General features: G+C 32.4%; 1 protein-coding gene and 1 long non-coding RNA gene across 5 annotated transcripts; one reads left to right on the forward strand and one right to left on the reverse strand.

Annotated features, from left to right (window-relative positions):
* The first annotated feature begins 3,608 nt into the window (after positions 1-3,608).
* Positions 3,609-7,991, forward strand: LOC120085835. Of its 4 annotated transcripts, XR_005484042.1 has the most exons (5): positions 3,609-4,492; positions 4,831-6,643; positions 6,979-7,036; positions 7,172-7,488; positions 7,625-7,987. It is a non-coding gene; the product is annotated as an uncharacterized LOC120085835 (long non-coding RNA). The 4 variants fall into 4 exon arrangements; XR_005484041.1 differs by having other exon boundaries at positions 3,621-4,492; positions 7,172-7,990; XR_005484043.1 differs by lacking the exon at positions 6,979-7,036 and having other exon boundaries at positions 3,623-4,492; positions 7,110-7,991.
* A 2,262-nt stretch (positions 7,992-10,253) lies between these two features.
* Positions 10,254-13,605, reverse strand: LOC120084474 (vesicle-associated membrane protein 711). The gene is made up of 4 exons (XM_039040262.1): positions 13,184-13,605; positions 12,309-12,499; positions 11,554-11,717; positions 10,254-10,638 (listed from the first exon to the last, which is right to left on the reverse strand). The coding sequence occupies exons 1-4, from the start codon at positions 13,398-13,400 to the stop codon at positions 10,551-10,553; spliced, it is 660 nt and encodes a 219-aa protein (XP_038896190.1). The 5' UTR covers positions 13,401-13,605; the 3' UTR covers positions 10,254-10,550.
* Between the last annotated feature and the right edge of the window lie 477 nt (positions 13,606-14,082).

Consider the following 14,082-nt stretch of genomic DNA (forward strand, 5'->3'; position numbering starts at 1 on the left):
AGATAGTGTAGATCTTGACCAATTAAATTATACTCGGAATAACATTAATTTTAAATGTCTACAATTGTAAATCTTTTTAGTACAATGATTAAGGAGATATTAATATTGAACTAGACTTACTTTGGAAACTTCATTGTGAATTTTTAAATAGTAAAAAATAGATGTTTTAAAACAAAATTCAATTTGGCTCTTCATATTTTAACAATTTAAACTATACATATTCTATCAATCAATAGTTAAATTAATAGATGAACTCGAGTATAAACTCGATATTACTTTGCATATACTCTTCCTCTAAGATTGAAAATTCAAATCTTTGTATCCCCGTTTTTATATTGAAAACTTTAAAAACAATTGACGAATGATAACTTGTTTTTCCAAATTTATAAATTGTCATTTTTCTCTCTCTCTCTCTCTTGTATATCTTCATTTTTCATAAAGCATATTCTACTCATAATTCATTTTATATATTTTTAAAGGTTTGTTTGGTATAGAATCTGAAAACATAAATTTAAAAACAATATAGTGAATGAAAATAAAGTTGTATTTCTTATTTTCAGATATATATTTAGTAACAGATTTATAAATTGAACTATAATATAAACAATTATAAATTAATTGTAGTTATCTACTAAATATTAGTTGACAATAAATTATTATTATTTTATTCATGAACATGTTTTATGTTTTAACCGATGTTACAATTATTATTTTATAATATTATATAGTTTAAAGGAATATTTGAAATGATGGTCCCTATCATTTGGAGTAAGTTAAAAATTAAGTATTGTGGTTTATAATTATAATTTACCATTGATAAAAGCTTCATAATAAATAGTGTCCGTGGTATGGATTATTTAAAAGAATTTAACCTAACCTATAGATTATCAAGCCATATGAACTAAATTCTAAATTTTAAAATATATAGACTAACTTTCAACTTTATCCAAACCATATGGATCAGAAATTTAACCTAGTTTAATTTATAATACATTACATAATACATAATTTAATTTTAAAAAATCGAACCAGTAACATGACATACTATATTTATATATTTTTTATTTTTATTTAATATAATCATGCATTTTAATTTTTAAAATTCAAATTCTACATACAAGAGAAAAAAAATGTTGTTTTCAAAATTTACACTTATTTGGATCACAAAATTCAAAAATAATCTTTAGGAACAAAATTGGTGTTGTCTGTCAAACACATGTTGTCTGTCAAATACATATTCGTTGAACTTAGCGAACCTGAAAGAATAAAACATAATTTGAATTACGAACCAAATAGACCCTAAGATATCGATAGAAATTTCATATCACGAGTTTTTTAAATTCAAGTAGCTCTTAAGTACCACAATAGATAAGCTCTTGACATTATTTGGAGTGGAGAAATCGAACATCTAAGTTAAAAGGTCGATAGTACAAGTATTATATCAATCGAATTATACTCATTTCGACCATGGTAGGTAAACTAACATGCACTAAATTGTAATATTCATCAACAAAATGTGTAAATAAAAATGCTAATAGTAAATGCAAACACAAACAACTACATTAAAACACTAATAATTTATCATAAAAAAGGAAACTTGACAATGAAAAATATGTTAAAAATTTTGACACTTAATTTTTAAAAGTGACCAAATGTTTCTATATTTGGAAAATAGCAAAGTGATTTAAAAATCAATTACGTAATAATTAATAGATGACCAAAATATCTTCCTAAGACATAGGTTGTTATTATTATTATTATCTTGAAAGAAAAAACATACTTTTCACAACAAACCATATTTGGTTGGTATTCAAAACACATTTGGTTTAAACAACAAAATTGAATTAGGACATAATTTATTGTTTTGATTTTTAAAATATAGGTAAAAAAGGTCATAAAATTCAAACGTAGAAACTTGGAATAAGAATCTCCTAAAGAAAATAAATAAAAGATGACTAACACACCAAAAGATCGTAAAATTGACCAATTGTAGGATTATTGGCAGATGTATATATTGCATTAGTAAAAAAATAGGGGTTAAAATTCAACATGTTTAGCCACAACACACGTATCGTTTTGGGAATATTCGATATCAACCACAATACATTTTTGTCTCTAATAATCCTAATGATGTTTGATTTGTTAAAGTCATCTCGATACCTGGGCAAACGAGAAATAGTGTGATTTTTAGAAGAAAAAAATTACCTTGAAGAGAATCCACGAATTGTTGAAATGATGAATATGTAAGGATAACAATTTCAAGAAATCGAAAATCGTGATCATGAAAATCTCCATCTCATCTTCCTTCAAACAAAAATCTTATTGGACGAAATGTCATAGCAACATAAAAATCCGATTTAAAAGAACGTAAATAAATCGATGTTTGATACTTATTTGATGTGAAGAAAATTTGGATATACTAATAGTTTAGAAAATGATACCCTAAAATCATTAAAAAAAAAAAAAAAAGTACTATCGATTAGATCTCGTAACTGCTTAAAAGGTATAAAATAGTACTAAGGTAACAAATATAGAACTAACATTGAAAAAACACTTATATAATATTAGATTTTTTTAAAAACAAATAGATCTAAATAAGAAAAAGGATATGAAAATCTGAAAAGATAATCTAAAGTATAACGAATGGGGGAAGATGAGGTGGAATTTGAAAAAATAGGATGGAGTAAATTTTATGATTCAAAACTGAGGGCCCAACGATTTTTCGTTTTTTTAATTTTTATTTAGAACGAAGTTACGGTACATATGGAAATATTACTAAGGTCATTTTGAGGTTAATGGAGGTGGGAACACGTGCTAGGCAGTTATTTGCCATGATTTTTTATTTCTTTTTTTTGTCATTTGTCCAAAGGAAATCTTACCATTTATGGTACAATCCAATTTTCCTTAAATTTTTTAATTTGGACTGCATTCTATTTTAGTCTTATTATGAATTAAGTATTAGTTAAGGTCTAAATTCAAGAAACTGGCTAGGCCACTTGAACCCCATGTTGACATAAGAGGAGAGAAAATTTTTGATTTGTGAATCACGTGTACTGAGTTCAAATGAAACTAACTATCCCTTCTGCCTAATTTCTCTGAATGTTTGCTTTTGTTATTACCATCAGGGCACAAGCTCCAAATGTGTGACAACCAAAGAGCCATAAAATAATCAAGTTCCAATAATTATGAAAGTAAGCATATATCTCGAGCTTTAACACTGTTCAATGTTTGACTTGGTTAATTTAGGCATTGAAGTGTGTATGGCACGACACTGCACTTGTGCGACATCTCGAGTAGATCAATTTGGTTTAAATGATAAGATTCATACAAACAAGTCCTTATACCTTTATTTGTCCAATTTTAATCCTATCAAATTTGGTTTAAATGATACTAATAATTTTCATTCCATCATGTTATAGAAGTAGTGACAACAAAAACTTTTTTTAAAAATAAACCAATATTAAACTAATTGAATTAAATATTTTAAAATATAAAAACTATAATGAAACGAAAATCGAAACTAGAAAATGATATTTTACCCTAAAATTTACAAATGCATAAAATTTGGGGGACACAAACAAAAGATAAAATGAGAAGCATTAATTTGAAATAAACGAAAATTCAAGGACCCTTTTATAAATAGAATGAACAATGTAACAGTAGACCACGTGTCAGCTCACGGAGTTGAAAGAATCCCCATTTCCCCAGACCTCTGCGAGCTTCACTGTGACTCGTGCTTCTTCTCCAGCGGGCCAAGCTCGGTAGATTAATTGGACTTCGAATTTTCCGGCGAATTCCTTACCCCGGCGGTTCCTCTCCGTCGATTCTGTAAGATCACCCCGATTCTCAACCTATAGCTGCATAATTTCAGTAATTAGGGCATTGAATTGGTCGAAAAGGTATCTGACATGTTTCTCTCATATGGCTCTATGAATTCGGTTGGTTTTGGACGAATTTGAAGAACTGTTGGGTAAACTTTTGCATTTGTTGAATTTTTTGTGTTGAGGAAGAGAACGGAAAAGTCTGTATATTCGCTACCATATAAAAAGAAATGATTACGACACGTTGTCTCGTTTACTCGATGGACTGTCATTAAGCAATTCATGCTTGCACGTCAAGTTTCATGACGTTGTTGATGTAATTTAGCATTGTTGAGCCCATGAGCGTCCATTGTTTTGATAACCGACCAATTGAAATGTGTACTTGTAGTTGCCTTATTAGAGTATTAGAATTTCGTAAGGTTATATAAGGAAGGTGATTTATTTAGCAGTTAGTGCTGAAAACAATGCGATTCTTCTTGAATGAAGATAAAGTTAATGGAAATTTTGCAAATCAATTTAGTATTATGAATGCCTACTATTTACAATTACATGGATTGAAGTTAGATTATCTTGAAGGTCAGCCACGGAGTTTGATATTGGTATTTTCATATTTATGGGGGCCAAGTATTAAGCGGTGAATTTATAGGATGAAGGCTGGAGCAGGCTGAAATGTAAGTTCTCTACCTATATGCTTAGTTTTTACGTGATTTCTCTCTCATAACTGAGAGAATTTTTTTCACGAATGTCATCCCGACAAACAAGTGTGTCCAATTCTACCTGGCCTTTTATCGAAATGTTAATTCCTCGGTTCCTCAAACCCTACACGTTGAGGATGGCACTGTATTATAGGATTTATGATGGATTTCATGATACAATATATGACCAAAAATTTTGATTATTGAACTTTTATTACGTTTGCTTTCTTAATAGTTCTTTTCCTTCTCTGTTTCTACATATGCCCAATGGCCTATGACTGCCAAAACATAATTATGTTAAATCTTTCTTTCAGATGGAGGAAGTTTGTCTTAATAGCGAGGCTATCTTTGATGAATGTGACGAATATGAGGTGGATGGTGATGGTTCCTTTGTGGACAACGATGATGAATCTAGGGAAGCACAGTCAAAGAAGAATCCTCCACTGCCAACTGTGGGTTTAGAATTTAATTCTTTCGATGAGGCATACAACTTTTATAATGTTTATGCTAAGGAACTGGGCTTTGTCATCAGAGTCAGTAATTTATGGTTTCGATCTAAGTGAAAAGAACGATTTGGAGCTAAACTAAGCTGTAGCAGTGCAGGGTTCTAGAAAAAGAGTGAAGCCAACAATCGAAGGCCGGAAACTAGAACTGGTTGTCCTGCAATGATAATTATCAGGCTGGTTGACAAAAGGTGGAGGATAGTCGAAGTTGAGCTTGAACACGACCATCCAGTGAGTCCACAAATCACTCGATTTTACATCTTACATAAAAAGATGATTCTTGCAGCATAGAAAGCTCAGCCACAACTACATCCTGTAACTGAAGTTCATACCATCAAGCTCTATAGAAAAACTATTCCTAACAGTTGTAATGGAAGCTCAAATGTTGACCAAAGGGAGGGTATCAGTTCTGTTGATCACTTGAAACACCTTGAACTTAAAGATGGGGATGGTCATGCATTGTATAATTATTTCTTCCGCATGAAACTGACAAATCTCAATTTTTTTACTTGATGGATCTTGACAATGATGGGCACTTAAGAAATGTGTTTTGGTCCGATTCCGGGTCCATGTCTGCATATTGTTACTTTTGTGATACTATCACTATATACACAACTTGCATAACAAACAGATATGAAATTCCTCTGATTTCATTTGTTGGTGTGAACCACCATCGACAATCAGTGTTGCTAGGATGTGGCTTTGTGGGATTTGAATCAGTGGAATATTTTGTTTGGATATTGAAGGCGTGGCATAGATGCATGCTGGGACGCACTCCACAGGTCATTATTACCGACCAAAATAAAACGTTGCTAGCTGCAATCTCTGAAGTTTTCCCTAAAGCTTGTCACTGTTACTCTATGTGGTATATCATGCAAAGAATACCAGAAAAGTTGGGTGGACTGGAAGGATATGAAATGATAAGAAGCCAATTGAACGAAACCATTTTTAGCTCATTGAAGAGAGCTGAATTTGAAACTTCATGGACTAATATGGTCAAGCACAATGGGCTTGGAGATAACAAATGGCTCCAGTCACTATATGAAGATCGAACATTAGGGCTCCCATATACTTAAAAGACATATTTTTTGCAGGACTGGTCCCTATCCATGCAAATGAGAGCTTCAAAACGTTTTTTGACGGATATGTACATAAACACACATCTTTTAAGGAATTTGTTGATAAGGATGATCTTGCCCTCCATAGGAAATACCATAAGGAAGCAGTAGTAGATCTGGAGTCAAGAAATTTAAACGTTGAGTTGAAGGCGAGATGTAATTTTGAGTTGCAGCTCTCCAAGGTGTATACAAAAGAAATATTTAGCAAGTTCCAATCTGAGGTAGAAGGAATGGACTCTTGCTTCAGCACAAGGCAGGTCAATGTAAATGGGCCTATAGTAACTTAGTGTCAAAGAAAGGATTGAAGTTGAGGGAAACGAGAAACAGGTAAGATATTTTGAGGTATTGTATGAGATGACCGAAGTGGACATTCGGTGCATTGGCAGTTTATTCAACTACAAAGGTTACCTTTGCAGGCATGCGTTAAGTGTTCTTAATTATAATAGCGTGGAAGAAATCCCAGCTCGCTACATTCTGCCACATTGGTGTAAAGATTTTAAATGCAGGTATCTTCTAGGTCAGAGGTTAAGTAATACAAATGTGCATAGTTCAACATACCAATACAATCATATTATTAATTTTGCACTTCCAGTTGTAGAAGAAGGTGCACAATCTCAAGAACGTTATAAGCTTGCATTGCGAATTAGAGGAGTTGTTACATAAATTAAATCTTGTAGAGGATGATCTAAATAACAATGGATAATTTGTTCTGATGAAGTAATTGTGAAAAAAATACAAAGATTTGTAGCAAAGACAATGCTAGTGTTTATGCTCTCTCTCTCTCTCTCTTAGAACAGTATGTATCTGTTGAGTCCTTCTGTAAAACTGATTCATTATGCAGGTAAACAATTGGACAATACTCCCAGCCTCTCCTAAACCCTCCCCACTTGCAATTTGCAGTAAGCATCCGAAAGAGAGAGATCCTGGACTTTATTTATTTGATTTACTTTCCTTTGCTATGATTTCCTACAGGCCTACAAGTGGGGCATTGATCAAAGATATCAAAGCTCAACTACTTTCTTCTTCTTCTTCAGGAAAACCCTGTTTCTCTACCTCCATACATAATGATTCAACCCTTTGCATTGAAAAGCTCCCTTGCCAAACTGGTCAAAGGGAGGTACCTAACCAATTCATCATGGTTATGGAAGAAGTTTGTCTCATTTTATTGTTTCAAAAAGTGAGATATTCTGAATTATTGTTGGAATGAGTTTGAAGGGTAACAGGTGTTTGGTTAGGTAAAAACTGGCCTTATGCGTTCCGACAAACTATTGGAAGGGAACGAAAAGCAGGCATGTAATCTGCATCATGAGAGGGAGCTAATCCAATCAGAACTTCGCCTCCATGTTATCAAGTAAGTATGAAATGAGAAAGTAAGAAACACTGAATAATCATTTCTCAATATATGCAATTGCACTGCAGCATTTTGGTATATCAACTTGCACGATGTCTAGTTTGTCTATTATTCTTACTTTTTCTCGTTTTAGCAGCCTACCTATGGATGATAGAGGAGCTTTATGTGCATAATTTTCTGTGGAAGTTTAAGCAAGAGCTCTATTATCATACAGTAGTCTCTCCTAGGCTAAGCTAGTAGGGTTTTTGTACAAATTATCCAAATTTTGGAGGTAAAGGAAATTTGTCCCACTTTTTTAAATTGAGGTTTTTTTTGACTCCTTTGCTGACGTCAAATTCACGAAGAAAAACTCACCTTGCTCTCATTCTCGAGCTCCCGTAGGGTATGACCCCCCTTTTTTTCCTTTTTTTGAAAATCTTGTGAGCTCATATTGCATCGACTCTGTTCAGTACCATTGAAGGCGAGACCATAAATTCTTACAATTTGACCCTAGAATTATCAACGTCCTCAATAATAGTCTTTGCTCCGTCTTCTAATTGAAGACCTGCTACTGCTATAGTCTATGGGCCCCCATGGATTCATTATAGCTAGATTGGATATATAGAGAGACTTTACAGTTGAAGATAATGCATAGAATTATTTGGTTTATAAATAGTGGGCCAGAAGATCAATTTATACGCCAAATTTTGAGGGTTGTGTGGATTAAAACTCTAAATTAATAATGGTATCAAATTTAACCCTAAAAATTTCATGAGTTAATCAATTTAATTCCTTTGTTAACAACTTATAGCTGTTTTCCTTTGATTCTATTTCTAATAAGTTTAACATCACTCAAACAAAATTATTCTTTTCTTGATGTTTAACCAAATTAACCAGAAAAATTATCACGGAGTCTTTCTAAATACGTAGAGAAAAATAAATGAATGACAAGCAAATTTACTCATATTTAATGAAAAATTGGTATTATCTTTTTTGTTCTCGCATTTCTCTTTAATTGACATTAATATTTGTATTCAAATAAGTCTTATACATGTATAAAAGTTATGCATTCATAGTTTTAAAATGAAAAGTTAATGAATAGTCTAAATTGATTCACTTACGAAAGTGTAGAGTTTAAGTAATACAATTATTAGGTTGACATTTTAATGATACAATTCTAAAGTTTAAGAATCACATTGATGTTTAACTTAAATTAGTGACACAATTGTATATAAGAGTATATTTCCTTCTCTTAACAACTACGTCAACTATATAAGAGATGGTCAACTTAAACATAACTCAATTATGTTCTTTTTTAGCTCAATAATTATAGTGTGAGGATTGGATTATCGATAATTTAGCTATGCTTGAATTGATAGTATATTTAACTAGTTAAAGACATATATCATTATTCGAGATATTTTGAATTCTCACCCCGCAGGTTTGAAGAAAGAAAAAACAGAAAGAAAATTAGAACTTTCCCCCTTGCTTTTGATAGAAAACAATTATCAAATTTGTGGTACTCGAATATGTGCAAATATGTGCAGTGCACATATATATCAAACCTGCGTTTTGCCTGCAATTCAAACCGTTCATATACCTGTGGGCTCACTCAATTGACGTTTAAGACACATTGTTGAGTATCTTTGATTTAACTTTTCAAAGGTTTAGTTTTGAAATTAAGTTATTTAAAAAATAATAATTAAAATGTCTGACAACCCCTCAAAATAGTTTTTAAAACACTTTTAAAATATATTTTAAACCGTTTTTAAATAAAAATGATTTTCTTTTCTTTTTTTTTTTATAAAAAAATATTTTTTGTCTAGTCATTCCAAATAGGTCCATTATTTTGCAAACCCACCGTCCAGTTTACAAATGGACTGATATATTTGAAAAATTGAGGTTGATCAATCTTAAAGAGGGAATATTATAAGTATAGTTATATATCATTGCATTGCAATCACCATACATAAATATATTATCTTAAAGAAATAACTTCGTTTTAGATTTAGATTAACTGTTTTAGTTATTCTATACAACAAACACCTCGAAAAGTACTTAATAACGAGCACAACTCAACTAACATAAAATATATACTCTCGACCAAAAGGTCAAGAGTTCAAATCCTTACAGTGTACGTGAGAGCCGATGCAACACAAGATAAAACATATAGATACATTGAGGTGGGGAAAAAAATCCCAAAATAATAAATAAAAAGAAAAAAAAACCAAAACCAGAACTTTGACATTTGTTTCAAATACCTTTATTCTTCTAAAATTGTACTATCAATCAGCCTTTAAGAATGTTTCAGAAAAAATGTCTCACGAAAATTGAGACTTAGAATTTCAGGTAGTAACCTGAAATGTAAATTGAGATTGCCACCGCCATTGTTCCAAGTCCTACATTGATTCTAGGTTTCAATATTCATCTAAACAACTAATAGATATCTACTCCAAATCCAAAGATAATTTTGAAACCCTCGTAAAAGGTTAATAATCATATTGCAACTTTTAAGATAATAGATATATTTTTGTGACAAAGAAGAAAGTTCATGGTTTTTTTTAATATATATAATTTAATCTTCATTTACTCGAGAAAATGGACACTCATACTACCAATGAAAAAGTAGTATACATCTTTCTAAAGAATGTTAATAATAGTCTCGTTTTGAAGTTGCTTATGCAAAATAAGCACAAGGGAGCTTTTCAGCGAAAAAATTTATAACATTTGGCTGTTAAAAGATACCAAATATGGACTTCTGACGTTCAGAATCAAAGATTTTGAAGTGGGCAAACAAAGCTAAACTTCACTCTGTATAAAAAGATTATAGATTCATCTTAAGAATTTACTTACAATGTCCGATCAAAGCCATGGCTTCTGAAGACGAACAAGTATAATCCAAATCATCAGCACCCTATTATGATGAGGAAAACACAGGGAGAGTACAAAAACAAGCTGAGTTTATAGAATCGACATAAATTAGTGCACGAGCAACGTACACAGCGGTGGAAAATCAATGCAAAACAAGAGGGAGCAACCAAACTATGTAATATTATCATAGGCCAAATTGTTGTTCTCATTCATTATAGGCATGTAGGCAATGTGACTCCATGACAAACAAAAGCCAGCACCAAGTACGCAATCACTAGGAGGAGGATTATTAGCATTACCCTGCAAGTTTTAAGGCATTTATTTCATCAGTAGGAAGCAGAATATCATCATCTTTTACGGCATTGAGATGCTTTCTAAATGAAACTTCTTGAAGCCGAAGTTACACAAACCGGAGAGCATAACAGAGACATGTTTAAGCACTAAGAATGAAAAGGCAGGGGCAGGCACTAGGAACTTTTTTTTTGGGAATATTTTTTTGGTCCCTAGGTTTTGGATTTAGTTTCTATTTGATCCCTAGGCTTTAAAATATTACAGATTTAGTCTTTAAGTTTTGAGTTTGGTTTCAGTTTAGTCTTTAGGTTTAAAATGTACAATTTTATTCTTGAGATTTGAGTTTTGTTTCAATTTGGTTCTTAGGTATTTACACTTTTAATTTGGTTAATTTTTTAAAACTAACTAATAGGTATTACCACTAAAAACAAAAAGTGAGTATTTAATTTAAAATAGAGGTTAAAAATGTAAATCTTGAAACTTAAGGACCAAATTGAAACAAAACTCAAATCTCAAGGGTGAAATTGTAACATTTTGAAACCTAAGGACTAAATTGAAACCAAACTCAAAACTTAAAGATTAAGAATGTAACATTTTGAAACCTACAGATCAAATAGAAAATAGACCTAAAATCTAGGACCAAAAAGTGATTTTCCCTTTTTGAGGAGGGGTTAAGAGCGACCACGCTTTCCATAATGCAGTTTTTCATTTAGTTTGTATGTTAGTAGCAGTTGACAAATTACAGGTGTCTGACTGAGAACAGTTAATATTCACTAAAGGAAAACGTGCTTTCCGTAATTAAGATCTCAACAGCCTATGTCACATATTGCAGACACATAATACAAAAATGCATGAACAATCCTACATTGGTGTACTTATTAGTACTGATGGAGAAGTTATTCTTAAGAAGGGGAGGAGACATACATGAGCTTAACATTTTTCCACCATACTGTGTTTCTGAAACGTCGAGCCTGCTTTCTAAATCGCATGGTGTTTCCTTGCATATTAGTAGTTTTATCCACAAGCAGCTCCAAACGGTCACCTCTCTCTAAAACTTTGTCAATATTCTCTATCATGACATTTCGCACCTGTAAAACATAAAAACTATTGGTTATCAATAACATGTGCTAGTTGCATAACTGAGAAGCAAAACATTTCTAGTGAAAATTTATTTGATATACATTCCCAAGTAGACTGATATCCATGTATTAGAAATCTGGGTCTTTCTTTGTCCTTTTTTTCTTTGTGAACAATACTTTCAGTATACTTCTTGTTGAATTTGTTCCTCCTAATAACGTGTGTTACTCTTTTTATTCAGACGGATCTTGTTTCTTATATGATATTATGCTGAGTCTGATAAGAAGTCCAGTGATATTTTGAGTCTGATTACAATGTGGCAGACTAATGGTGATGGACAACTAGAATAAGGTCCTGGAAGCGTCACACTGAAATGGCCACCAGTAATTAATAGAACTGCAACAAACTTCACAAACAAAATAAATATTCTCACAGTCTGCATCATTATATATATAACCAGCTCCTCATCCGTCCAAATTGAATATGAAGATGCATGTGTCATTACATTACATCCTCCTAGACTAAGCGAATTGTAAGGAGGTTGCTTTCAGCAACTGCATAAGATTACGTAAATAAAATCCTTGAAAATTTTAAATAATCACCTGACTCATTTCACCTTTCAGCCGGTTGATCCTATCAGCATTTGGGTCATTGGAGTAGTATTCCATTTGCTGACTCAGAACTCTTGAGAACTCATCGTTCATGCCATAAGCATTGGCTGAATGAACTGCACGGCCATATGTCCTTACAAATCTCTGATGAATATCTTCAAGGAATGCAAAAGGAATTCTCCCTGTAGAATATAGGTTGTAATTGTCATTTCAACTCAAAACTCATTGACTAGAGTTTACAGTGTGAATGAGTTGGGTTTCAAAGATGACTTGCTGCAGAAATATTATAAGATGATTGGCTTCACTTGTCGGGGGGTCAAAGCCGACTAAGATTGATAAACATTTTATTCCTTATGCCTGTATATTATACAAAGCAGCAAAAATACTCGCACTAATCATTTTGATGTTACTTAAAATGAATTGAAATCATGGAAAATATCATTCAGGTTCAATAATACAAATGTCCTCCAAACTCCATATATACTTTCTTTTAGCGAGCATACACACAGATCAAGCAATACTTGCAAACAAGGAACAGTGAACAAATATAACAACTAAACCAACAGATTTCTTCAAGAACGACGCATAGTCCACGAAAATAAATTATCCTTCAAGTTAAACATAACAACGACATCTGCCTACTCCCCGTCTTCAGACTAGAAGGCTCTACTCACAGTCCACCGCCAATTTTACAAATCAACGTTATGCTGTACTGTGCAACTAAATGATCCGACTATAGAGTGTTAAATAATTAACATTCGCCATCTAAAACAAAAATTATTCAATAATTTGCACCAGACCACTCAATTGCACAACGCATCAGTAACGAGGTTACAGGTGATATAAGCAAACAGAGTGATACTCACTTCCGGCAGTGTCATCGGCCATACAGAGCACCGTAAGGCCATCGGTACGCTTGACGTGAAAGATATACCGATCTTGCGAGTAGGAAACATGAGAATCATCGTTTCCCGGAATTTTCTCGAGTATTTGGCGAGAAATCGAGCTTGCATTCGTCGGAGTTGCAGAAAATTCAGCCAAAACCACCGATCCCCTCGCCACCAGCGCATAAATTATCGCCATGAGAGTGATGATCAAATTGATCGAATTAGGATAAAATCGACTGCAAGAAGCACGGCGCGCGCTGGGAAGGTCAGGATCTTGATTCTCTCACAGCCAGCTTGAAATTCAGGCGTTGAAGATTATCGAGGGGAGAGGGAGAGGGAGAGAGAGAGAGAGAGGGACTGAAATTAGGTTTTTTAAAAATCAAAATCAACATTGCCAACACAGCGGGAATGAGCTAGAAAGTTGATTGCAATAATTTCACCTTTTTTTTTCCTTCTCTTCCAATTATTTTTTCTTATTAAAACAAAATAAAGTAAGTTTTTTTTTTTTAATAGAAAAATAAAGTAAGTTAAGGCTTAAATAAAGGTGTTCAAATGATCGGACAATCCAAACAATCGGACTATCCAATCTGTTGATTTTTTTTAAAATGTTTTTTTGAGTTTGGTTGGATCTGGGTTAGGGTGGCCATTCAAACTGCAAAAATCGAACCGTTTCTAAAAACTAAACCGAAAACTTAGTAAAACCGAAAAATATGGTTCAGACCGATTTGAAAAAATTTTGAAACCGAATTAATTTGGTTCAATCCAGTTTCAATTTCGAAAACCAAATTTGAAACCAAATCGAACCGCTTTTTAACTTTATATATATATATATATATTATATATATATATATATATATATATATATATTTATATTTATA

Source organism: Benincasa hispida, chromosome 9, assembly GCF_009727055.1.
Source record: "Benincasa hispida cultivar B227 chromosome 9, ASM972705v1, whole genome shotgun sequence".
Classification (NCBI taxonomy): Eukaryota; Viridiplantae; Streptophyta; class Magnoliopsida; order Cucurbitales; family Cucurbitaceae; genus Benincasa; species Benincasa hispida.